Source organism: Geotrypetes seraphini, chromosome 2, assembly GCF_902459505.1.
Source record: "Geotrypetes seraphini chromosome 2, aGeoSer1.1, whole genome shotgun sequence".
NCBI classification, from domain to species: Eukaryota; Metazoa; Chordata; class Amphibia; order Gymnophiona; family Dermophiidae; genus Geotrypetes; species Geotrypetes seraphini.
The window spans coordinates 251681227-251709123 of NC_047085.1; the positions used below are offsets into that span (position 1 = coordinate 251681227).

General features: G+C 43.4%; 1 protein-coding gene across 3 annotated transcripts in view; it reads right to left on the reverse strand.

Moving 5' to 3' along the window:
* The window catches only part of SREBF2 (sterol regulatory element binding transcription factor 2), a 181007-nt gene that overhangs the window by 30158 nt on the left and 122952 nt on the right, over nucleotides 1-27897 (reverse strand). For all 3 annotated transcript variants that reach the window (XR_004537939.1, XM_033929355.1, XM_033929354.1), the window contains exons 14-17: nucleotides 22031-22140; nucleotides 11824-11956; nucleotides 2686-2854; nucleotides 1991-2176 (exon numbers count right to left, since the gene is read on the reverse strand). Coding sequence is in view for 2 of the 3 variants with exons in the window: in XM_033929355.1 (XP_033785246.1) it covers nucleotides 1991-2176; nucleotides 2686-2854; nucleotides 11824-11956; nucleotides 22031-22140 (598 nt within the window). In the remaining variant the exon portion in view is untranslated. The remainder of the gene's footprint in view (nucleotides 1-1990; nucleotides 2177-2685; nucleotides 2855-11823; nucleotides 11957-22030; nucleotides 22141-27897) is intronic.

Sequence of the window (27897 nt, forward strand, 5' to 3'; positions counted from 1 at the left end):
ACTCTGACACATCCCTGATGACATCATCAGAGACGCGGCAGAGCAAATCAGGGCAGTAGAAGGGCCCGAAGCAGCGAGTGAAGACTGCTGCACATGCTGCTTGAATCGCCAGGTTCGTAGTCGGGTCCGCGGGAAGGGAAGGAGGGGGGTGGCAAAGGACTCGGACTCCTCTGGTCTGTCGCGGAGGGCGGCCCGGCTCCAATTCTCGGTTCATCCCGGAGAGGGGGGGGGGGCAGGAGGCGCTCTTTGTGCCCCAGTACCGGCTTGTGGAGGCAATTGTCAGCTGGCTGGAAGCGGGCTTGTGGAGGCGATCGTCGGCTGGTGACGTAGTATGCACATGAGCACTCTCGCCAGCATAGCCCGACAGATCAGATCTCAGGGAACACGCGGCAAGAGTGCGCATGCGCGGCTAGCATTTTATTATTATAGATAAGTAGTAGTAGTATCAACTACTGAAAAGTCTGATAAAACGCCTGCTTCTTCCAAGAAGCCTGACAAGGGAGAAAAAGATCTGGCAAGGGTCGGTTGAACTCAAGAGTATACTCATCTCGAATCATGTCCAGGACTCAATGATCCATCGTGATCTCGGTCCACCCCTGGTAAAACTCCCTTAAGCGGGCATCCACCTGAACTGGGGGAAGGACCCGAGCACCATCATTGGGCAGGTTGAGCAGCGGAGGAGAGGAAGGAGGGGGTCCCGGCCTCTCTGATGAGCACCCCGAAAGGACTGCATCCTCTGGAAGAAACGACCCCAGGAGGATACCCCCGCCAAAGACGCTAGACCAGGTCTATACTGGCAAAACTCCCAAAGACAACTTTGACTCAGACCCCCTCTAGCTGACTGGCGAGGTTTGTTCTCTGGTAACCAGGGCACCTTGGAGTCCACCAAACTATGAACCAGCTTGTCTAATTCCTCCACAAAGAGAAAAGAACCCATAAAAGGAAACTTACTGAGCTTGGATTTGAAGGCCATATCTACCAAAACCATAAAGTGCGTCTAGAAGCCACCCCCAAGACCATATACATAGCCAAAGCATGCAAGTCATACAAGGTGTCTGAAAGGTAAGAGCCCAGTTCAATTTTAGCCTCCTCCTGATCAACCGGCGACCAGTCATTAGGCTCCCTATCCAAAACATGCTCAGCCCAGCGGAAACAGGCCCTGGCCACCAGACCACCACAAATCGCTGCCTGGCCCACCAGAGTCACCACATCAAAACTCTGCTTAAAAAGAGACACCATCCTCTGGTCCTGGGGGTCCCTCAGAGCTGAACCCCCCTCCACTGGAACAGTATGCTTCTTGGCAATAGCCAAAACAATAGCATCCACAACCAGTGACCAAAAAGAATCTTTTTCAGGTTCAGGAATAGGATAAAGCTGAGACATGGACCGCGCCAGCTGAAAAGGGGCATCCAGAGTCTTCTACTGAGTCTATATCCCAGAGATCCTGATGCCTGGGAAAAGAATGGGAAGCTGTCTGAATCCCCTTAAGAAGAGGATCCACCACTTGCAGAACCTCTCTGGTGTCCTCCTCAAAACACAAGATAGAGGACTCCTGAAGAATAAGCTCCTGGAGCTCTTCCCTGTGAAAAATGCACACCACAGATGAATCCTACCCTGCGGGTGGCTCAGACAGAAAGCCACCCGCATCATCCACCCTCCCTTGAGAGTCCTACTGGTCCCCAGAGGTACCCAGGTCCTCATCAGGGGACAAAACATCATCCAGGAAAACACTGTTCTCCTATGAAACACACGGCCGCTTAGACGGGGGCGGCAGAGGAGCGTAAACCATCCGTCTGTGTCAGTCTGGAGGGATAATAAAGAAAAGGCAATAAATAAAAAAAAGAAGAGAAAGTGAGGCATAAAGACTGATGAGGAAAACTTTTCAGTGCACAAAACACTCATATTCCTAGTACCTCAACTTTCCTGTATCTTCATATACATGCAAAGGATTGGAGATGTCCTAGTGACATGAAGATTTTCAGATGCTCACCTTGCGGTAGGCTGGTTTGAAGATATGCGCCAACTTGCGTAAACTGCTGAGGTCTCTTTGGAATCCTGTCAATTCTGCCGGCGAAGCATGGTACGTGTCACCAACAGCCTGAACAGATCCAGCCTGCTTCTGCCACAATACGGTTCGGAGGGAGAGCAGCAAATCACACACCAATAGCTGGACTACCTGCATAGAGATCACACACCTGTATCTGTTAATATTTAAGGGTTGGATAAGGAAGCAACAGTGGAGGTCCTCAGAAGCAGCCCCTTATCTTCCAGATCTTCACATTCTATGAAGCAGAGCATGAGATGCTTCTATAATGCACTGAAGAAACATTGCACAGAGACTGCAGCGACGTGCAATGCAACTACAATGCACTGCAGCAGACATCCAGACATGGAATAAGGCAGACAACAGAAGGTCACCAGCACCTGTAGGACTGAAAGTTGTCTTTTTCTGAAGGCTGTCTTGGACTGTCCAATTGTTCTATTCATACTTGCACCTAGCTCTCACACTCATATGAGCATTCTGCAATAGAGAAGTCCACAAAGGAAGTCCCTTCCATGGAGTCACACCAAGTATGAAGGCAAGCCTGGAAGCTTCACCTTCACCAACAGCAAATCATTCTTAGACACTGGCACTCATCATGCCTAACTTGTGTGTTTTATGGATGGATCCCCTATGGCCATTACCTTATTGAGATTGGTGCTTGAGAGACCACAGCTCATATTCAAGCTGTTCCAAAGATGCCCACTGGCTCTCTCACAGTGATAGAAAGAACCCTGCTGCCCATCCATCTTCCCCAGTAGAGACACCTGCATGGCCTTGCACACATGAAAAACAGCTTTCACCAGGGGGTTCCTAAAATAGGGGGAAAAAAAAGTGAAAACAGAAAAATGACCAAAGAAGAGAAATGTTTCTATTCATCCCCCTCCCTCCACGTGAGGCTGGGAAAGATGTAATCATATCATCTTTACAGCACAAACTTCTGTATTAACTGACAACAGGCCATAAACTAGTGCAAAGGTGGCTCTGAGTCACTAGGTCACTGCAATACTTTATTGGGTAGACTAGCTAAAATATAAAATTGGCTTTATTCAGTTAAATCCTCTTCAGCTATTCAGATTTGACCAACTATGTGTACAGTACAGGAAAAGCAAAGAAACCCTGCAAGGCTGGACTCCATGGTTAGCACTGTGTACTACAGTATGAAGATCCAGATTCTAGTCCCTAATATGGCAGGGACCAGAGGTCATGGATGTGCTGCACAAGTAGATGGTGTATTCCAACCCAAGACAAAAAGAAGAAAATGGTTTCTGCTTCTGTGGTGTGTCTGTCTAAAGTCCCTGACTGCACCTCTTGTAACAGGCTCCTCCAGCCACAATGGCTACAAAGAAGCAGGGGGAGGAGGAAACTGTTGGTGACATTAGTGTTTAGCAGTCTGTTTATTGAGCAAAGTCCTTTAATAACCTCTGTATGTTTACATACCCTGATAAAAGCAAACACTGATATATTTTGAACTGTGTGATAATAGCTTTAAGCCAGGGGTGCCCACACTTTTTTGGCTTGCGAGCTACTTTTAAAATGACCCAGTCAAAATGATCTATCCATCAATAAAATTTTCATCACCATCTGTGGATGGTGATGAAAAGGAAAGATGCCAGACTTGGGGGGAGGGAAGGGAAACAGAAGGGTTGGACAGAGATGGAAGATGGATGGTTAGCATGGTGAAAGAAGAAAACAACAAATGGGCAGGAGACCCTGACAAGTGAGTTATCAGAAGACAACCAGAGCCTGGGACCAACATGATCTGAATAATGACCAGACAACAAAAGGTAAAAAAAATAATTTTATTTTCTATTTTGTGATTACAATATGTCAAATTTGAAATGTGTATCTTGCCAGAGGTGGTGTTATACCGCAAACGTAAGCTAGGATTTAATAGAGAGAGGAAAAGTCTTTTTTGTTAATTTTGTTTACACCACAGTGCCAGTGTGGGTAGGAGAGGGCAAAGGGGGTGAAGAGGCTATAAAATAAACCCACCAGGATGTTTGAAAAAAACACTCACTTGGGCAGGAAAATCAAATCGAAAAATCAATTCAGTAGGCTGAATAGAATCAAAAAATTTTTTCCTGAATTGGGCAGCACTAATTGGGAAGAGTTGCTTCAGGACATAATATGGCCAGTCTGAAATGACACCTGCAATCGAAAATAAGACCTACCCCGAAAATAAGAACTAGTGCGTTTTTTGGGCCCAAAATTAATTTGAGACACTGTCTTATTTTTGGGGAAACACGGTAGCTGAAAACCAGTGAGCTACATAAAAGGAAGTAGGTGGGACAATTTGAACCCAATAGTGTGGCAAGTTGACGTTGTTTTAACATACTGTGTGTGTGTGGTTTGTTAATATGAATTTGAGCTCATGATAGTGAGTGGGAACAAATTAGTGTTTGTAATGACTAATAAATTAAGCCAATACTGGTGTTTAGATAGACGAAACACAATGATATGAATGGTTGTATTAGTTGAGAATCATGTTATCAAGCATAGATGTCTTGAAATCACTAATACAATTAATATCAAATTTTATCTGGGCTTTTTCCCCTTATTTCTCTCTCCAGTGTGTCTGTGGATCCATTCCAGTTTGCTGTGGATCTCTTGCTGCCTTTTCCTGATCAGCTAGTTAGGAGAACTTGGAAAAACCTCAGTATATGTTAAAAGCACACTTGATTCTATTTCAAGTTACTACAAAACTCCACCACACATATCAGTGTCGGAGACTGATAGTAACCTCACTAAAGATGCAAATAATCTGTTTTGATAATCTTCTGTAGCGACGGCTTTAAACTTTTGAGAATCTTGCCCCTAGTTAGCGGCTTCCAGTTTATTTATATTAAAGAACGGGTCTAAAAATGAGTGGGGGAGCTGGACCAAGTAAGAAACCAAAAATGTACTACTTCCATTCAGAATGGGAGGAGGATTTTTTTTTCACAATGTCATATTCAAAGTGTGTTTGTTTGATATGCCAGTCTACCGTCGCTATTCCAAAGAAAGGAAATGTGGAACGACACTTTTGGACTGTTCATAAAAAGTACGACACTGACTACCCACCGAAAAGCGAGCTAAGAAAAAGAAAGGTGAGGGAACTGAAATCACAGTTGTCCGGACAGCGGTCATTTTTCTCACAGCTAACCTCAAAAGCAAAGGCAGCCACTGATGCATCGTTCAGGGGAGTCATGCCATCATTAAACACAAGAAATCCTTCCAAGACGGACAGATGATAAAAGAAGTATTCGTTGAAGCAGCTAATTCATTGTTTCAGGACTTCAAAAACAAACCAGAGATATTATCTGCAGTCAAAGCTCTCCAGCTATCAAGAAACACAGTTACATGGCGTTGTGAAATAATGGCCAAGGATTTGACGTAGCAGCTTTGGAAGGACATTGCGGATTGTGAGTGTTTATCGCTGCAATTGGATGAGTCAACAGACTTAAACGACACAGCACAGTTGTGCATTTTTATTCGAATGGTGTTCAAAGATATGACTTCAAAAGAGGAGCAGTTAACAATACTACCACTGAAGGGACACACACGAGGAGAAGACATTTTTCAGTGTTTCAAAAACTTTATGGAGCAAACCCAGCTCCCAGTTTGCAAATTGGTGTCAATCACCACGGATGGTGCTCCCGCAATGGTTGGCTCCTCGAATGGATTTATTGCCAGGTGCAGGGAGGATGAGGCTTTCCCTGACTTCCTTAATTACCACTGTATAATTCACCAACAAGCATTATGCGGAAAAATGCTAAACATGAAGGAGATAATGGATGTGGCAATGAAGATCGCCTGTTCTATTCGAGCCAGATCTCTTCAAAGACGTCTGTTCCGTGCGCATCTGGAGGAAGCTGACTGCGACCATCTTGAATTGTTACTACACACTGATGTGAGATGGCTCAGTAGGGGGAAATTCCTGCAGAGATTTCAAGAGCTATGTCCGGAGATAAAGGAGTTTCTCCTTGTCGCTCAACATGCAGAATACAACCAACTAAATGACGACCAGTGGCTGCTAGACTTGGCATTTTTAACCGATCTGACCAACATGTTGAATGATCTCAATGTAGAGCTGCAAGGAAAAGACAAAACTGTGGTCAAATTGATCAGCTCAGTTAATGCTTTCAAAGGAAAGATGAAACATCTGTCTTCAAAGCTGCAGCGCCATGATTTCGGAAACTTTCAAAACCTCGAATCAGAGCTGGAGATGCAGCAAAAGGCTTATGCGCAACTCGACAGTGACCGCTACACTCAGCAGATTGACAATTGTCTTTCAGAGTTTGACAGACGCTTTCAAGACTTTGCTTTACTCGAGCCAGTTGCTACATTTATGTGCTACCCATTTCGGCAAGATGTTGAGGTTGATTTACTTGCATCAAAAATTGCAACGCTGTTTCATCTGAACGCGTCTGGAGTGGAGGAGGAGATTTTCATACTACAGGCTGACATTGAGCTGAAGTCTAGGGCTCATGAACAATTCTGGAACTTACTCCCTAAGGAAAAGTACCCAAACATGAGGAAATGTGCTACCTTCTTGACTGCATTATTTGGTTCAACTTATTTATGCGAGTCAGCCTTTTCCCACATGAAGATTATTAAGTCCAAATACCGTTCCACCATGACTGATGATCATTTGGAAGTCTGTTTGAGGCTGGCTATCAGCAAATACTGTCCGGACTACGCAACTCTAGCTAATTCCATTCAGGCCACGTCTTCATCGGAATAAGGTAATGGCCAAAAATGTACAAAATTGTATTGTGCTATACATGTTCATGCTGTTTTGCAAGGTAAACAATATATATTTAAAATATAAATGAGAGGCGGTGGGTCATACTCGTCGTCAGAAGAGTTACTTGCTCATTTGGGGAGCTTATTTGGCTTCCTTATCACCCCATGGTCGTAGTCTCCTTGTGAATATTTTATCTTAAGGAACCTTGTGGCCTTTTGCTTTTGCTCAGTATCGGACACTGTCTGTTATTTATCTTTCTCTTCTTCTTCATCTATTCTCTCTTTCTGTGCTGGGGGGAGGGGATTTTGGGTTCCAAGGGTCAGAAGAGTATGGGCTCTTGGAGGTCTTACTCTGGTGATCCCGGGAAACCAAAATCCCTTCCCCCTCCCCCAGAAGAGAAGCAAAGAAAGAGAGAAGAGAAAGAAAAACAAATAACAGACAGCGTCCAATACTGAGCAAAAGCAAAAGGCCACAAGGCTCCTTAAGATAACATATTCACAAGGAGACTACGACCAGTTTACCCCATGGCTCTTCCAAGTTTATTCATTTTCATTTGAGCTGTACAGTCTGAAAGTTAGTATCTCTCCAGTTTCCTTTGGCTGGGAGTACCTTTGCATTTATCATGGGTTGCCAAGGGTACTGTTAATCTTTTGAAAGGGGGGGTCCTGGGGGTTGGGTGGGTTGATATGAGTAGGGGAGGTTGTCTTTTTCTCTGTGCTACTTGTGTTTGTTGGTTATTGTTGGCTTTGTATTTTTGTATTCTGTATTTGCTGTATAATAAAAAAAATATTTGAACATAAATACAAAGTACACTCGGTGTGTGTGTATGTGTATATATATATATATATATATATATATATATATATATATATATATATATATATATATATATATATAAATAAATAAATATATATATGTTTAGCATTTTTATTGTTGGTAGATCATTTTGACTTGGTCATTTTAAAAGTAGCTCGCAAGCCCAAAAAGTGTGGGCACCCCTGTTATAGAATATAGGTATTGGCTGAAAAGTTATATTTTTAATGATATATGAAAGTTAATCAAGTGTATATTTATAAGTTCGAATGATTTTTCTTATACACTTGTTGTAATATGTAAAACTGAATAAAGAATTTAAAAAAAAATGTTAATTATCATTTATATTTGGGGGGGTTTTCAAAGAGGTCAAGGCAGATGACTCTATGCAATGTCACCTCAGTAACAATTACACAAAAATAGACAAATATACCCCCTCCCCTTTTACTAAACTGTGATTGTGTTTTTTAGCACAGGGAGCTGCGCTGAATGCCCCGCGCTGCTCCCGACGCTCATAAGCACCCTGCGCTAAAAACGCTATCGCGGTTTAGTAAAAGGGGGCCATAGTGCAAAATATAGACAGCAGATATAAATTCGGACACATTTTGATCACTAAATTTAAAATAAAACGGACACATTTTGATCACTAAATTGAAAATAAAATCACTTTTCCTACCTTTGCTGTCTGGTGATTTCATGAGTCTCTGGTTGCACTTCTTTCTTCTAACTGTAAATCCAATATTTCTTTCTTTCTCCTGCATGTTTCCTCTCCTCCAGACTTCATTCCATTCCCCAACCAACATCTGTCTCTGTCCAACTTTTTCTTCCTCTGTCCCTGCCCCCTCCCCTTTCTTTCTATCTTTCTCTGCCCCCTCTTTCTTTCTGTCTCCCTGCTCCCTTCCTTTCTGTCTCCCTGCCCCCCCCCCCCCAAAAGCAACCACCGTCAATTTCTCCCTGCTTCCCTGATGCCAGGAAAGGCACGTACAAGCACCGGGCCCACAAGCCTTACCTATCAAATTCTGATGTCAGAGAGGAAGTTCCAGGCCAGCCAGGCAGCAATTGGCTGGCCTGGAACTTCCTCTCCGATGTCAGAACTGACGTTGGGGGGAAGGCTGTGGGCACTGCGCTTGTATGTGCCAGGCCTGGCGTTGGGGAAGCAGAGAGAACAGAACGCAAAGGCAACGCGAGTCTATCATGGAGCCCAGGATTGGCTCTGCGATAGACTCACGTTGCCTTTGTGATCGACCTTTTGGGCACCCCTACCTTAAGGTGTAATGAGTGGCCATCAGTACATCCAATGAACTTCTCAATTTTTATAAATAACTACTGACAGCTGGTTGACTCAAACTCATTAGAGATGTTCTACTTTTACAGTTACTGTTTACTAAATATCAACTTTGTAAAGTTCTAAGCCTGAAAAACTAGCTGTTCTTATTCATTGTGACGTTAACAAATTGCTTGCTGGTAATCGCAATAAGGACAGTAAGGTGTAATAAAATTTTAAAGAAAGGCAACTAAAATTTCAAACTTTCCAATGTGTATCTGTGTTATTTGTCAAAGTGCTCTAGTGTTCACAAACTAAGCCTGTTTTGTATATGTTTAAATATGTGCCCAGTTCTGTTGAGCAAATAAGATAAGGAGAAATTAGTTTCTTACCTGCTAATTTATTTCTTTTAGCCTCTCCAGACCATTATAGGTATCTTACAAGAGGGAATATATATCATCATGACCAACAGGTGGAGACTGAAACAAAACTGTGGAACAGTACATAATAGGTGCCTTTCCCTATTCCTATCAGTCTGCTGAATAGCCAAGCAGAACTAACAACTTGAAACAGAAATTAACAAGACTCCGAACAGGAGTAAAAACTAATATACCCAAATGCTGTTGGAAAAGGCAAAGGAGAGATCCCAGGAAGAAAATGTCTCCACAGCTCGCCAGCTATGCCAGTCAAGCCACAGCCACTGTTCTTCAATTCTCCCCGGCCCTAGAAAAATACCAGAACCCGCAGAAAAACCAAAATCTGCACGAGCAACAGCCACAAGAACAACACGACAATAGACAGGGGTGGGGTCCTATACCGGTCTGCAAAGGCTAAAAGAAAGTAAATTAGCAGGTAAGAACCTAATTTCTCCTTATTTAGCAACTCTCCAGACCGGTATAGGTATCTTACAAGTGGGACACTGCATCCCGACGCACCTGAATATCCACACGGTAGTGTCTGACAAAGGAATGCAAGGAAGACCAAACAGCAGCCATACACCCAACACCGGGAAGACCAATGCCTGAGTGACATGAAAAGGATAAACTACCTTTGGCAGAAAAAAATAGGCCGCAACATGGCCTTCTCCCTTGAAATCTCCAGGAAGGGAGACCTACAAAAGAGAGTCAGAAACTCCAAAACATGCCTAGCAGAAGCAATAGCCACCAAGAAGACCACCTTAAGAGTAAGGTCCTTCAACGATCAGGTGCCTAAAGGCTCAAAAGGGGGACGCATCAGCCAGGACAGGACCAGATTCAAACCCCAAGAGGGAACAGACGGTTGCATGGGAGGCTTGAGCAATTTGGCTCCTGAAGCAAGAAGTGAACGACATCAGGAATGGCAGTCAGCCGCTGACCTCGTAACAACCCACGAAAGGCTGACAAGGCCCCCAGCTGAACCCGGAGAAAATACCAAGCCAGGACCCTGTACACGCCATCTGCAAGAACTCAAAGATGTTAGGCAGGGAAGCGTGAAGAGAGACCACTCCACATGCACCACACCAGTACTCAAAGATACGCCAAACCCACACATAAGCCCGGAGGTGGAAAGTCTCTGAGACCCCAAGAAGTTGGAGATCACTTTATCTGAATACCCCCTTCTTACCTAGGCGTTCCCTTTCAAGAGCCAAGGGACAAAAGGGACCCGGATCGAACATGGGAATGGGGCCCCAAGTCAGAAGATCGAGCGAAAGAGGCAAAAGAAGAGGATCCGACACCAGATGCCACACCACATCCGCATACCATGGACGTCGGGGCCAATCCGGAGCCACCAGAACCACATGGCCCGGAGGACAAACAATGTGGAGTAGAGCTCTGCCCACTAATGGCCATGGAGGGAACACATATAACAACCCCTCCATTGACCATGGTTGAACCTTGGCCTGACCGTCTCTGCGACGACTGAAGAAGCGGCCATCAGGTCCATGAGGGGCTGACCCCAAGACTGCACTATCAACTGAAAGGCCACGTGGCTTAGATACCACTCTCCGGGATCTAGTACGTGACGACTGAGGAAGTCCGCTTGAACATTCTCCACTCTGGCTATGTGGGAGGCCGAGATGTCCTGAAGGTGAGTCTCTGCCCAGACTATGAGCAGAGCCGCCTCCTGCACTACCTGAGTTCTCTTGGTGCCCCCCTGACGATTGACATAGGCCACCGCCGTGGCATTGTCCGACAGAACCCTGACTAACTTGATTGTCAAGAAGGAGCGGAAGGCTAACATCGCCTGACGGACGGCTCTGGTCTCTAAAATACTGATCGACCAGGACGCCTCCTCTGTGGACCAGGTGCCTTGAGCTGAGTGACCTAGACACTGTGCTCCCCAACCGAGGAGATTGGCATCTGTAAGAAGCACCGTCCACTGTGGCTGATCCAGACTCGTCACTTGAACAAGATGGGAGGGCTGGAGCCACCAACGAAGACTGCAGCGCGCCAAGTCCCGCAGAGGAATAGGGAGATCCAGACTGTGCCTCTGGGGTGACCACCTCCGAAGCAGAGCATACTGAAGAGGATGCATGTGAGCGCGCACCCACCTCACTATGTCTAGCAAAGCCGCCTGTTGGGGAGGTGGAGGAAAGGGGGGAGGGTCTCAGCACAAGACCCACCGGGTTTGACACCCCCGAGGTCAGACGTACTCCCAAACAGGGCCCACCCAAGCTCAATCTGGCACAAAAATGGGGACCAGGATCTCTAAACAAATTCCAACAGCCCTACCAAGGGAGATGGGTACAGCTTCTCACACCTGCTGAGACTGAAAGAAGACTAATAGGAATAGGGAAAGGTACCTATTATGTACTATTCCACAGTTTTGTTTCAGTCTCCACCTGCTGGTCATGATGACATATATACCCGCTTGTAAGATTACATATATCAGTCTGGAGAGTTGCTAAAGAATAAATGCTTAAAACATACATAAAATATTGAAGCTAGAGAGAAAATAAGAGAGACATCTTTGGAGAAGAGGCTAAAATGTGCTCACTCTGTCATCTCCAGGGGTTTAGGTATCCTCTCCACGTCAGTAAATTGTGACCGTACAGCTGCATCATCTCCTTGAAGCCAACTTATTGCAAGTGAACACACAGATGTCCACCAACGAGAAACAACATCAGAACCTGAGAGGGCAATAAACAAATTCAATCAATAAGATACACTGGACCCAAAAAGGTCAAATATATGCCAGAATCCTAATATCACACGGGAGAAGGGACAGAACAGCTCAAGAAATTGACAACGAGCAACAAAATCTTGTCTCCTGGTCCTCCATTCAAAGTTGGTGAAAACTGATCATATTTATTAATTTGCTTTCCCTTGATTGAATATTACTAGATCAGTCCAGATAAGTTGGTTTTGGCTTCCCTGTCAGCAGGTGAAGACAGAAACTCCTGAAGTTGCCCCCCCTTCCCCCAGTCAATACTGTTTAACAAAGCTCTAGAAAAACAAAAACATACTTGTCCATGAACTTTGAGCAAGTCTCAGAATAAACACCTTAAAATTATTATTCTTGGTCAACAGGGCCTTGCACATTCTTTGTCTGAATCCAATACCCGTTTGCTTAATATATTGCTGTTTTTGCTATAAAAAATATCCTGCATTGTTGGAAGGACTTATCTAAAGTAGAATTAATTGTATGGTGGAACACAGTATGCATAACTACCAAATTTGAAAGCGTTATTGCTGAAAAACATAACTTTACTAGTTCTTTCCACCAAATTCTGTCCAAACTTATTGTGCTTTGGATCATTGACATGTAGTACTTCAGTGTTAATATATGAGTTATCAAATGAAGCTATCCTTTGAAGCTTGTTGGGAACTCTTCATGCATACTATCAGCCATAGTTAAATGTACTGGTCTTACTATATATTGAATGTATCACAAAAGTCAAATCTCCACTCCTATGAAGAAGTCTATACTCAAACACTCACACTCCACTTTTATAGTTTATCTATACTTGGAGTTTGATATTCGTTCAGGAAAAGGCCTCAGAAATAAGGAGTACTAGGCTTATAATTTCAGTGGTAATCATTACCAGCGTAGGTGTATTCCAAACACATACTCCGTACTGCAATCACTGGCCAAAAACCTGTTCTTTTATTTCATTATCCATATTATGTTTCTGCTAATTTAAACTATTTTTTAAACTTTTTTGTTATAACTTATATCTCTTATTTTGCACATTAACTGATTGAGTGTAGACCACTTCAGAATTTGAAAAACCTTATCTTTAGTGTTTTCATTATTCTGTTTTCATTTCTGAGCTTCTTCAATTCTGTGCTATTTCGTACTCGGGACCAGAACCGGAGCTTTCAACGCTCTCGAGACTAGAGCCAGAAAAATAATATGGATAATGAAATAAAAGAACAGGTTTTTGGCCAGTGATTTCAGTACGGAGTACATGTTTGGAATACACCTACGCTGGTAATGATTACCACTGAAATTATAAGCGTAGTACTCCTTATTTCTGAGTCCTTTTCCTGAACGAATATCAAGCTCCAAGTATAGATAAACTATAAAAGTGGAGTGCGAGTGTTTGAGTATAGACTTCTTCATAGGAGTGAAGATTTGACTTTTGTGATACTTACTATATATTGGACATGAGACACTAGTTGTATGGCCTTATAGTCAACATCATTTTATGTATGTCATTTGTGTTATAAGCAACTAGTTGATTTCATGTTATAGTTAACTACTGTATATTTGTATATTTTTATTAATTGTATAGTTGTACTGATTTGTATATTTTGATTATCTTAAAATTAATAAAATATTAAAAAAAAAAAAAAAAACCAACACACCAGTAGATAAAAAATCATCATGGAATTGAGCTTCCAAATTTATAATCTGCCTTTTTCCCGAGGCAGAGTACAAAAGAACATATACAAAATCAGACACACAAATACCACTTCTACAAAAATACATAAAATAGCATTCAATAATAATAAAAACTACTGTGATACATTTGTAGTCCAAATCTGCCTACAAAAGTAAATGCTGTTTCAACAATCATTTAAAAGCTGTCAAGTTCTTCTGTCTAATTTCCACTGGTAGCTTATTCCATTCAAAAGGCCTGCAAAAGAACATCTCCATATTCTTTCCAATCTAGTGTGCCGGAAACATACATGCATCCTCTGATCTAATGGATCGCCACGGGACATACCACTGTTGCTGGTCAATCAAATACTGAAATTATTCTTGATATAAAATATCATGCACACTAGTACCGCCCGATTCAGGAAAAAAATTTTTTGATTTGATTCAGCCTATTGAATCGATTTTTCGATTCGATTTTCCTGCCCAAGTGGATGTTTTTTCCAAACATCCTGGTGGGTTTATTTTATAGCCTCTTCATCCCCTTTGCTTTCTCCTAACCACACTGGCGCTGTGGTGTAAACAAAATAAACAAACAAAAAAGACTTTTCCTCTCTCTGTTAAATCCTAGCTCACGTTTGCGGTCTAACACCAGCTCTAGCAGAATACACGTTTCAAATCTGACATATTGTAATCACAAAACAGAAAATAAATTAGTTTTTCTACCTTTTGTTGGCTGGTCATTATTCAAATCTTGTTGGTCCCAGGCTCTGGTTGTCTTCTGATAACTTTCTCCGTGCTAACCATCTATCTTCCATCTCTGTCCTCCCATTCGTTTCCTTCGTTTCCTCCCCCCCCCCCCCCCCACCGAGGTCCTTTTTTTCATCTCCATCCACAGATCCACCTTTTCTCAACTACCCTTTCATCTATCATGCCCAGTAGCCCATTCTCATGATAACTAATCCAGGTCACAAGTACCTGGTCAAAACCCAAAGAGTAGCAACATTCCATGCTACCGATCCAGGGCAAGCAGACACTTCCCCCATGTCTTAATAACAGACTATGGACTTTTCCTCCAGGAATTTGTCCAAACCTTTCTTAAAATCAGCAACGCTATCTGCTTTTACCATAACTTCTGGCCACTTCATTTTTAAGCTTAGATCTTTCCTTCCAAACAGAGACCTTGCTAGATGTCAAATACAGCACAAGATAACTTCACACGGACTTAGCTATGAAAGAAATGTGAATCTCCTCATACACCCACCATATAGTGCAAAAATGTGCAAAGGTCTGCTTTTTTTTTTTTTCTTTCGATCACTACATAGCCTAATGCCACACAAGCAGCACTGTTACAAACATATTCAGAAGGTCAATGCTAAGGTTAACAAAGTTTACTTCCTTGGACCAGAAGGAGATACTGACAAACCACTGAAAGAGATCCCAAAACAACTACCCAGGAACAACACCCAAAGACCCACTTCAGTGTATGAACCAGCTGAGTGGAGTGGACTAACTGGGGGGTGGAAATGGGCCCGGAGTTTGCTCAGCAGAATTTCCCAGACCACCTCTTCCTCTCAACACATTGACACGCTGCCACCACCACCACCACTAGAACACCCACCGGGTAGGCCAGCAATGCTTATAAACTTTATAAAACACATTATTATATTTTCTTATAAAGCACATATTTTAACTGAACTCTGACATCCTCAGCCTTGCAATTCAAAAAATAGAAGGAAGAAAAATTCCCGTTTCCTGCTGTCTCATGTCCCCGGCCTATACAATATTTTTCTTCTGCAGACCCTTCAAAAGTCTGACCAAATCCTCGTTTCACTTGCACTATAAAGTACTGAAGATGCCATCTCTCCCCATTCCCAGGTCCTAAAGTCTAAGACAGTAATGCAAACTAGTGCTGCCCGATTCAGGGAAAAAAATTTTGATTTGATTCAGCCTATTGAATTGTTTTTTCAATTCGATTTCCTTGCCCAATTGGGTGTTTTTTTTTTCAAACATCCTGGTGGGTTTATTTTATAGCTTTTTCACCCCCTTTTGGCTTCTCCTAACCACACTGGCGCTGTGGTGTAAATAAAATAAAGAAACAAAAAGGACTTTTCCTCTCTCTGTTAAATCCTAGCTCACGTTTGCGGTCTAACACCAGCTCTGGCAGGATACATATTTCAAATCTGACATATTGTAATCACAAAACAGAAAATAAAATTAGTTTTTCTACCTTTTGTTGTCTGGTTATTTTTCAAATCTTGTTGGTCCAAGGCTCTGGTTGTCTTCTGATAACTTGCTTGCCAGGGTCTCCTTCTTCCTTCATGCTAACAATCCATTTGCCATCTCTGTCCTCCTCGTTTCCCTTCCCTCCCAAGGAGGTCTGGTATCCTTCCTTTTTTCGTCTCCCTCCACAGATCCATCTTTTCTTAACTACCCTTTCATCCAGCATCCCTCCCTCCTTCCCCACCACCCCAGGGTCCACCATCTCTCCCTTTCTTTTTCCAACTACCCTCCTTTCCCTCTATCCACCTCTCTACACCATCCCTTGTGTCCAACTTCTCTCCCTTTCTGTTCCTTCCCTCCCTAAATCCCATTGTCCACCATCTCTCCCTCTCCTCTGTTTTTAGACCCGTTATTTCTTCCCCCAAAGTCCAGCATATGGATGTCTCTTTGAACCCCCCTTCCCTCCCTCCGTGTACTTCTACACCAGGGCCCCCCTCCCCTAAGGGCTGACCCCCGAAGGCCTACACACCCCCCCCCCGAAGGCCTGCCTGTCCCCCCTGAAGGCCTGTGCCACCACCCCCAAACGACTGTACTCCCCCTAGAAGGCCTGTGCGTTCCTCCTGACCTCCCGCGCAACTATTTACCTCATTTCAGCAGCCTGCAGAGAGGATTGCTTGTGCTAGTGATCTCTGCAAGCTTCTATAGGCCTTTGGAGCCATCTTCTCTCTGCCACGGTCCCGCCCCTCCTCTGATGTCAGAGGCAGGATCGCAGCAGAGGAAACAGCTCCGAAGGCCTAAAGCAGCTTGCAAAGATTGCTAGCATAAGCGATCCTCTCTACAGGCTGCTGAAATGAGGTAAATGGATGCTTGGGAGGCCAGGGGGGAAGCCGGATACCAGCAGGAGGCCAGGGGGGAAGCTGTACTCCAGCACTACCCGACTGACCCTCCCCCCTCATCCTCTAAAACAAGAGCGGCAGCGGCTGGCCAGCAAGAGGCAGTGCTGCCACTCCTGCTTTAGGGGGCGAGTGGGGAAAGGTCAGTCATCAAATCGGGAGGGAGATTTTTTTTTTGTTTTAAATCGATTTGAATCATGAATCAGGCAGCACTAGTGCACACCATTGTATTATTTTTTTAAGAAAGGGGGGTAATATGTTCATGCATATAATAGCTGGCTATAGAGTTCTGTATAACCTGTAAAGCATGAATCTACAAAGTTGGCAGTCCTAAATATCCAACATTACAATAATCAAGCCCACTAGTAGTATCATACTCTGCAGGACCTTCTAAAAGTCCACTTGCATAATCAATAGACACAGCTTACTCAATAAGCGTAACTTTAAAAAATATATTTTTAACATATTGTATTTGCTGCTTAAACAATAAATCCATATCCAATACCACCTCCAGGTTTTTTTAATTTATGAGATACTATAATTGAAGTATTAAGCAACAGAATTTCATTGAGGAATTGAATAGTAGAATTTGACCCAACATACAATAATTCATTTTTTGTAATACTCAATATAAGATGATTTTTGGTCATCCAAGTTATGATCTCTATAAAAATATTCTGCAACTAAAGGACTTCCTCAGGGGATGGCATATGAAGGAGTGATGAAAAGTTCTGATCCCAATCAAAAAGGGAATGATGTGGAGCCATGCAACTTAGTTACTCCACATATTCACCCTTAAGTTCAACACACTTGGCACATTATGTCTGAAGCTTTTTGTAACCCTTCCAAAAAATACTCATATCTGGTCACTGAAATATTGCTCTGCTGCTGCAATCACCTCCGAATCACTTAAAAATTGTTGCCCTTTCAAACTCTTTTTAAGGTTTGGACATAGAAAATAGGCAGATGGAGCAAGATCTGGTGAGTAGGGTGGATAGTCTATGCACTGACACCCCAACTGTGTCAAAACATCAATCGCTTTACCAGTCTTGTGGGTAGGTGCATTGTCTTGTAAAGAGAGAGCTCCTTTCCACAGCTTCCCTCTCCATTTTCCTTTCAATGCCTCTTTTAATTGGCACAGCAAGTTACAGTAGTATTCTACATTAACTGTTTGGCCCCTTGAAAGATAGTCAGCCTTACAACACCTTCCTGATCCCAAAACACTGTGGCCATGAACTGGGGGGGGGGGGGAGAAAGATAAGGGCTGGAAGAGGGAGCTGGACCTGCAAAGGGGAGGGAAGTGTGACTGGAGCTATACAAAATGGAGAGAGGTGCTGTATCCATGTTGGGGGGGGGGGGCTGAGGCTGAAGGGAAGGGACAGAGATGCTATAACTTTTTTTTTGGGGGGGTGGGGATGACTGAAGCTGGAGGCAAGGGAGAGAGATGTTGGACCTTGCAGGGAGGAAGAGGAAGAAGGGAAGAGAAAGACAGATGCTGAACTAAGGGGATGAAGTAAGAGGAAGTGAAATACTGAATACAGCAAAGAGACGAAGGAAAGAGATGGGGCAAGAGACATAGAATGGTGATGATGAAGGTAGGGAGATGAACACAGGGGAAATACTAGAAAAGTATAGCAGACACAGAGAAGGGAGATGCTGAACATGGGAAAAAATACATACACAGATGGAAGATGGATGGTGAGCTTGGAGAAAGAAGAAATGTCAGATGGGCAGGAGACCCTAGCAAATGAGTTAAAAGAAGACAGAAGGAAACAGAAACCAGAACCCGAGACCAGCATTTTATTTATCTATTTATTTAACAGTCTTAAAACTGAAGTGGGTTACAATAAAACATATATAAAATCAAAGTAAGAATATAAAACAAACCCCAACATAACATAAAATCAAGTAAGAATATAAAACAAACCCCAACATAACATAAAATCAATGCTTTTCATCTACTATTTCTTATATACCTCATGTCTATTTAAAAGGCTTCCACAAATAGAGATGTTTTCAGAAGTTTCTTAAAATACTGAATGCTATCTGCAAACCCTTGATTTAAAAAATAAAATGACCAGACAACAAAAGATAGAAAAAAACCTTTTCTTTTCTATTTTGTGATAAGAATATATCAGATTTGAAATGTGTATCCTTCCAGAATTGGTGCTTGATTTAGCTGGGGGACTACAAAGCCTGTTATCAGGCTGTACCTTCTTCAGCTTCCAGCAGGCTTAGGGCTCTCTCTGGCCAGGGGATAGCTGCCCTACCTCTAACACTATCCCTGCCATGTGTGATCTTTATGTTTTGCACAATATAGGAGGAAATGCCTATTTCTATTTCTTTGGTCTTATACTACATGCAAGGTGTGGCTTCTTGGGATTTTGTTTTTATGTTTGTCATTTTTGGTCAGCTATTATGGATTTGGCATTTATATTCTCTGGGTGTGACTGAAGTATTCTGTTAGCATGATTTTTCTATGCAGCATTTTGTAGTAATTTGGTTATTCAATTGTCTCAAAAGTGGAGAGGATATTTGTGAGGGGGAGGAGAGACAGGGGTTTTGTTGATCTTTGTTCTACATTTGTGATTTATATAGTTGTACAGAATATTGCTTTTTTTTAAAAAAAATACTTTTAATAAAATGATTTCAATATAAAATCATAACTATTTTAGGTTTGTGCAGACGGGGATGGGGCAGAGCTTGCAGGGACAAGTACAAACTTTGTCCCTGTGTCATTCTCTAATAACCACTCATTGAGGTATGGGTGTACTATCACCCACAGATGAACTTGCACAGATGAACTTCCTTGGAGGAGGTTCTAGGTGATATGGCAAGGCCAAACAGCAAGGCCGAAACTAAAAATGACTGCCCAACAAAGCAAACTGTAGGAAATGCTGATGAATGTGTCAAATTGGGATGTGAATATATGCCTCTGTAAGAGCTGGGGGTGGGGGAATAAATCCCCCCCCAATCACTGAACTGCCATCTTGACTGATGGAGTTTTCATTCTGAAACAGGGCTCCCAAACAGGGCTGACCGGCTGTTTCAAACTTCAAAGCTTACTTGCCATTGATTGCAAAATAGTTTGAAGATGCTATCCTTTATTGGTACCATGACAAAGGACAGAGTTTCTGCCCAACTATGTTCTTCCGGAAAAACCAAAACCAGAGTCCTCTCTATGGTGGGCCTTCTGCGCCTCTACAAAGATGTCCTGCAAAAGTTTTACAAACCTCTTACATATAAAAATAGGAGAAAACCCTTGCAGAAAAGTGTAGTTACCAAACAACCAAAGTATACTGCAAAGTTACAAAATATTGATCTTTAAAAAAAAAAAACACTTAGTGTTGGGTGGGGGGAGGGTTTCTACTGGAGGGTTTATGATCTTACAATTAATAATGGGCTTAGAGGGAGGGTTGCATTTATGTTTATAAAATATACTGATAAGATGTTCAAGTTTTCTAATTAATATTGTTATTATGAATTTTGTACACTTGAAGAAAGTTTAAAAATAAAAAAAAAATTAAAAAAAAAAATATATTGATCTTTCAGCATCACTTGTTTTGAAAGGAAGGAAAAGACTTCAGACATCTACATCTAGCAAAACATTGTTAACTGTAGGACTTAAAACATTTCTTTCATGGGTCATAAAAACCTTGGTTAGAGGAGATCCAGCTGAGCTAAACCCAACTCAGCGGACTTGCTGACCTTCACCAATGGACCCAGCAGATGTCTCCCTGCCTCCTTCTCTAGGGCTTTTTTAATTCCTGCTATATTATGACCTGAAAGGACCTCCGCAAGTCTCTCCCTAGACCCTCAATGCCCAGTCTTGGAACTTGTGCTTTGGGAGTCTTGAAATCTTGGACACCAACTCCTTAACCAGCTTCTGTAACTCTTCAAGAGAGACTCCTTGAAGAGAAGCTTGCACATATGCACCTTGGAGGTTGCACCCACAGACTTAGCCAAAAAATCATATGTATTCACAAGGAAGCCACATCAGACTCCAAGTAAGCTCTTTCAGATGAACTCCAAGTCCTTTTCCTTGAAGGGGTTTTATGTCCTGCAACAGACAGAGCAAGGCCCTAGACCAATGGTTCCCAAACCTGTCCTGGGGGAACCCCCACCAAGTCAGGTTTTCCAGATATCCCTAATGAATATGCATGAGAGAGATTTGCACATAATGTAAGTGACAGGTATGCAAATCTCTCTCATGCATATTCATTAGGGATATCTGGAAAATCTGACTGGCTGGGGGTCCCCCAGGACAGGTTTGGGAACCACTGCCCTAGACAAACAACTGCCTGCAAATCCAAATCGGCTGTTGCAAAGTCCAATTTCAACCAGTATTCCACCTTGCAATACTGCTTATCCTTGAAGCCATACCTGCCTCTACAGGGTTGGTTGCCTTAGACATAACATCTATAACCAATGTGTCCACCCTGGGCAGATTTAACAATTTATCCAGGTCATCCCTTGGAAGTTGATACAGCTTAGCCATAATGTGCCTCAGCCTTAATAAGGAACGGGGCAGCTTTAGAAGTTTTTCTCTGTCTCCATCTGGTAGCAGGGAAGTCAGAATCCACTTACTGTGCTGGTATGGTAAGGTCAATAAGGAAACTTCCATTTGGAAGCTACCTAGTGACTTATGTGAAAACAGCTGGTAGTCTCAATTCACTTCACTAACTACCATCACCTTTCAGGGCCTAGTTACGGAAGACTTTCTCCCATTTCATGTCTATAGGAAAGCTGCTCAGTAGATAGGGTCTTTTGTATCCAATTTCCACCTTTGCTGGGCAGTCTCAGGCCTGGAGATCAGAATTCTCCTTCAATAGAAGAACCTCTGAAGATTACCAATAGGGCCATGTGGGGAAGTCTGCACAAACACTGCTCCATAATGTACCAGTTCCTCTTTGTCCTTTCAGAATAGTCCAAACGCATGGATTTATGCTCCCCTGCCAGCAGATGGGAGACTGAGAACCACTGGTTTGATGACATCACCATATATGTGGCTCTGTACATACTATGGCCAATCAGAATTTCTCAGTCTCCAGCAGATGGCAGGTGAAGTTGGCTTGAACAATTATTTTTGGACCTCAGAATTCAAGGGCTTACTGTAGTACCTACACATACAAATGGATTTCCTCTCTAATCATTTGCTCCTAAAGCACTATCTCCACAAATCTTAAGTTGTGCAACACTATAAAGGCCTCTTACTGGTATCATGACCAGAAGCTCCACAGGGCACACATTGCCTGGCTACTCACCCATGGGGGACTTCATAGAAGAACAGGTTGCAAAAGGGGAGGCCACATTCCCACCACTGTCAGAAAACATCTTCAGCAATTTAAGGTACTCCTGAGCACTTGAGAACTCACTGAGGAAAGCAAAAACACATAGCAATGATTTTAGTTGAGGAAGCCCTGCTAGTTATGAGAATCGGACTCTTAAAAACTCCTCAGTAAGTGAGATCAGTAATCTGATCCAGTCAAGCTTCCACAGGAGTAGCTTACTCATTCAACAGTATGGTAGTGCTCTGCCTGATGAATGACAGTAGGTAAGAGAGAATGAAGGGAAATAAGCAGCATGACAGCAAATAACAGTTTTCACAGAACAAGAAACAACTTGGAAGCAAGTTTAGTTAGGAAAAGAGCAAAATATATAACTTAAATCAGTTCAATAAAAATGCACAATTCCATGCTTCTGCCATTGCTATAGTAACAAACAGACAATACTCTTCAGAGCACTTCTTTATTGCTGCCACCTCAGTTTGCCTCCCTCCAACCCTCCCAATATTCTAGGTCAGCGGTAGGCAATTCCAGTCCTCTAGAGCCGGAGCCAGGTCAGGTTTTCAGGATATCCATAATAGATTTGCATCTCAAGGAGGCAGTGCATGCAAATCCATCTCAAACATATGCATTGTGGCTATCCTGAAAACCTGACCTGGCTCCGGCTCTCGAGGACCGGAATTGCCTACCCCTGTTCTAGGCTATTATCTGGCATATGGAGAAATTAGGTCTTACCTGCTAATTTTCTTTCCTTTAGTCCATTACACCAGTATAGAACCACTTTAAAAGTGCATTGCCACTTTAGGACTTTAGAAAGTTTGCGATAGCCCGAACCGCACATGCGCGAGTCCCTTCCTACCCGACATAGGGTGTACGATCCTTCAGTTATGATATGCCAGCTAAGAAGCCAACCGGGGAGGTGGGTGGGTTGTGCGAATATCTGCCTGCTGTCCCTGGATAACACTTGTTACGGTAAGCAACTGTGCTTTATCCCAGGACAAGCAAGCAGCATATTTTCACGTATAGGTGACCTCCAAGCTAATAGAAATGGGATGGTGGGAGTGTTGACCTTTAGGAAAATAAATTTTATAATACAGATTGGCCGAAGTGCCCATCCCATCTGGAGAATGATTCCAGACAACAGTGAGACGTGAAGGCATGAACTGAGGACCAGGTGGCAGCTTTACAGATTTGCTCAATGGGAGTAGATATGAGAAAAGCAACAGAAGCTGCCATAGCTCTAATTTTGTGGGCTGTGGCACAGCTCTCCAGTGCCAGTCCAGTCTGAACATAACAGAACGAGATGCAGGCAGCCAGCCAGTTGGAAATCGCTCTCTTGGAAACAGGATGCCCCAACTTGTTTGGATCAAACGAGATGAACAGTTGGAGAGAAGTTTGGTGAGGCTTTGTCTGGTCAATGTAATAGGCCAAAGCCCATTTACAGTCCAAAGTATGCAAAGCGGTTTCTCCAGCATGAGAATGAGACTTGGAGAAAAACACTGGTAGAACGATTCCCTTTTTCAGCAGGAAGTTGTCCAATCCTTTCTTGAACCCCAGTACCGTACTTTGCCCTATTACGTCCACCACACGTTGGGTAAAGAAGAACATCCTAGCATTCGTTTTGAATCTGTCCCCTTTCAATTTTTCCGAATGCCCTCTTGTTCTTTTATTATTCGAAAGTTTGAAGAATCTGTCCCTCCCTACTCTATCTATGCCCTTCATGATCTTGTAAGTCTCTTATCATATCCCCTCTAAGTCTCCTCTTCTTTAGGGAAAAGAGACCCAGTTTCTCCAATCTCTCAGCGTATGAAAGGTTTTCCATCCCCTTTATCAGACGCGTCGCTCTCCTCTGAACCCTCTCGAGTAACGCCATTCGGCGACCAATATTGGACGCAGTACTCCAGATGCAGACGCACCATCGCCCGATACAACGGGAGGATAACTTCTTTCGTTCTGGTAGTAATACCCTTCTTGATTATACCTAGCATTCTATTTGCTCTCTTAGCGGCCGCTGCACACTGTGCCGTTGGCTTCATTGTCATGTCCACCATTACCCCCAAGTCCCTTTCTTGGGTACTCTCATTCAATAACCTCCCTCCCATCGTATAGCTATACCTCGGGTTTCTGCTTCCCACATGTAGTACTATACATTTCTCAACGTTGAACTTCATCTGCCATCTCGTCACCCATTCCCCTAGTTTGTTAAAGTCCCTTTGCAATTCTTCGCAGTCCTCTTTAGTCCGAGCTGCACTAAATAGTTTGTGTCGTCCGCAAATTTTATTATCTCACACTTCGTTTCTAGATCATTTATGAATATATTAAATAGCAGCGGCCCGAGCACCGAGCCCTGCGGGACACCGCTCGTGACCCTCCTCCAGTCCGAGGAGTGGCCCTTTACACCTACCCTCTGTTTCCTGCCCGCCAAACAGTTTCTGATCCATCTATGTACGTCTCCTTCCACCCCATGGATCTTCAGTTTCCAAAGTAGGCGTTCATGGGGTACCTTGTCAAAGGCTTTTTGGAAATCTAGATATATGATGTCTATGGGGTCTCCACTGTCCATCCGTTTGTTGATTCCTTCGAAGAAGTGCAATAAGTTTGTTAGGCACGATCTCCCCTTGCAAAAACCATGTTGGCTGGTTATCAGAAGTTCGTTTCTTTCAAGATATTCATCGATGTTTTCTTTTATCAGTGCTTCCGCCATTTTCCCCAGAACATTGATAGTCAGACTCACCGGTCTGTAGTTTCCCGGGTCACCTCTTGATCCCTTTTTAAAGATGGGCGTAACATTGGCTATCTTCCATTCCTCCGGGATCACACCTGTTTTCAGGGATAGATTGTAAATTTGCTGCAGTAGTTCCACTATTTCCTCCTTTAGTTCCTTCAGAACCCTTGGATGGATTCCATCCGGACCTGGGGATTTGTCAGTTTTTAATTTTTCTATCTGCCTGCGTACGTCTTCAAGGCTCACTTCATGGATGTTAATTTTTCTGCTTGATCTCCATTGAAGATTTGCTCAGGTTCCGGTATGTTGGTTGTGTCTTCATTTGTAAATACAGATGAAAAGAACACGTTAAATCTTTCTGCCACTTCTTTCCCCTCCTTCACCACTCCCTTCCTGTCTCCGTTGTCCAGCGGTCCCACCTCCTCCCTAGCCGGCTGCTTCCCTTTAACATATCTAAAGAACGGCTTGAAATTCCGTGCTTCCCTGGCTAGCCTCTCTTCATACTCTTTTGGCTTTTTTAACCACACGGTGACATTCTTTTTGATACTTCCTGTGCTCTTTCCAGTTCCCCTCAGTTTTGTCCTTTTTCCATTTCCTGAAAGAACTTTTCTTATTACCTATCGCTTCTTTCACTATTTTAGTTATCCACGCCGGGTCTTTTGTTCGACTCTTTTTGCACTCCTTTCTGAATCTGGGGATATATAGATTTTGCGCCTCGCTCACCATGTCCCTGAAAAAAGACCAGGCATGTTCTACCGTTTGCCATTTTCTGGAAGTGTTCCTAAGTTTCTTCCTTACCATTTCCCTCATCGCTTCGTAGTTTCCTTTCCTGAAGTTAAAAGTTGTCGCTATGGTTCTCTTTCCTTTCAGTATTCCAACCTCAACCTTGAACTTGATCATATTATGATCGCTATTTCCCAACGGTCCCACTACTTCTACTTCCTTTGCAGGTCCTCCTAACCCATTTAGGATTAGATCCAGAGTGGCGTTTCCTCTCGTCGGTTCTCTAACAAGCTGTTCCATGAAGCAATCTTCTGTAGCCTCCAGAAATTCTGTCTCCCTAGCGCATCTTGAGCTTCCAAGACTCCAGTCTATCCCCGGGGTAGTTGAAATCTCCCATAATAACCGTGTTACCGCTTACACGTCAGACTATTGTATGTTAATGTCAGAGAAAGGATAAAATGTATAGCTTTGACTAGATTTTGTTGAAGGGATTTGAACAGAAGAATGTAATGTGAGTTTCTTATTCCTTCCAACTGAACATATAACTACTTTATAATTTGATATTTACTTTGCATTTATTATAATAAATCTCAAAGATTTTGTTTTAAAGGTCTTCAGTGTTTTGTGTCCAATTTTTACATATCAGGACAGGAAGCTCTTCTCTTACTGCTTAAGAGAGGAATTTTCATTCTGTGGAACTTCTCCTGAACCTGTATCTAGGTAAAATTTGCAGCACCTGGACAACGCGTAATGTCCAAGTCTTACTTTTTGTACTACCATCAGTGACACAATCTGTACCTAATTTATCCAGAGGTTGCTTTTATTTTGTTTTTAAACTGTTTCAAATAAATTATTTTTCCTAAATTGAAGTGGAAACAGGATTTTGGTGTACCTTTGCTTGATCAAGACTGGGACAAAATACATGCTAACAGGTATAAAATATCTATTTCTATTCATTTGATTGAGCAAGGGTTCAAGGCACTCTATAGATGATATTTATATCTTTCACATATTTCTAAGTATAATACTGCTATTTCTGAATAGTCCAAATGCATGGGTTTATGCTCCCTTGGAGAGGATGTGGACTTCAAGGGTGGTAGCATTGTCCCCTGGTTCAAACCTTTTTGTCTTACTGTGCCCAATTGTTTACAGATATGCTTCAAATTTCTGTACTGTTTGATATTAAACTTTTTCTTTTACAGTGGGAACCTCCAGGTCTTGATGATCACCATTTTAAGGTACTCTGTGTTTGTATAGGAGTTGCCCATAGGGAGCTAGTGAAGTTATGGACTTCACCAAATGTACCTTCTTTATATCAGCTTATTCATAATAATAATCTTAAATAATAAAATGCTAGTCGCGCATGCGCACTTGCCTCGCGTGTTCCCTGATCCCTTTTCTGTCGGGATGTTGCAAGACAAGTGCGCATGCGCGCTTATTACGTCGCTGACGGAGAGCAGCGAATGCAGGAAGCGGAGTGGCCAGGTAAACAACAAAAAAAAAACAACCGAGCGAGCCAGGGCGCTGAGAAAGCACGGGAGACCTGGCCCGGGCTGCGGACGGGTAAGGAGCTGGGGCAGTGAGCCTTCCCTGTGGTTGAAATGGAGCCTGGCCACCCTCCGCGACAGACCACAGGAGTCCGAGTCCTTTTCCGCTCACCCCCCTTCCCGCGGACCCGACTACCTTGGCGATTCAAGCAGCGTATGCACCAGTCTTCACACGCTGCTTCGGGCCCTTCTACTTCCCTGATTTGCTCTGCCGCGTCTCTGATGATGTCATCAGGGACATGCCAGAGTAAATCAGGGCAGTAGAAGGACCCGAAGCAGCGTGTGAAGACTACTGCACACGCTGTTTGAATCGCCAGGTAGGTAGTCAGGTCCTTGGGAAGGGAAGGGGGGGCGCAAGAACTCTGGGGAGAATGGAAGACACCGGCCCTGTACTAACTCCCGTGGACAGGGGGAGCAGGGAGGGGTGCTGATGGACAGGGGGGGGAAATGAAGGGAGGCCTATTGCTGGACAGAGGGAGCAGGAAGAGGTGATGATGGACAGGGGGGGGAAAATGAAGGGAGGCCTACTGCTGGACAGGGGGAACAGGAAGAGGTGCTGATGGACTGGGGGGAAAAAATGAAGGGAGGCCTACTGCTGGACAGGGGGAGCAGGAAGAGGTGCTGATGGACAGGGGGGGAAATGAAGGGAGGCCTACTGCTGGACAGAGGGAGCAGGAAGAGGTGATGATGGATGGGGGAAGGAATGGAGGCCTATTGTTGGACATGGGGAGCAAGAAGAGGTGCTGATGGACAGGGGGGGGAAATGAAGGGAGGCCTACTGCTGGACAGAGGGAGCAGGAAGAGGTGATGATGGACACGGGGGAAAAATGAAGGGAGGCTTACTGCTGGAC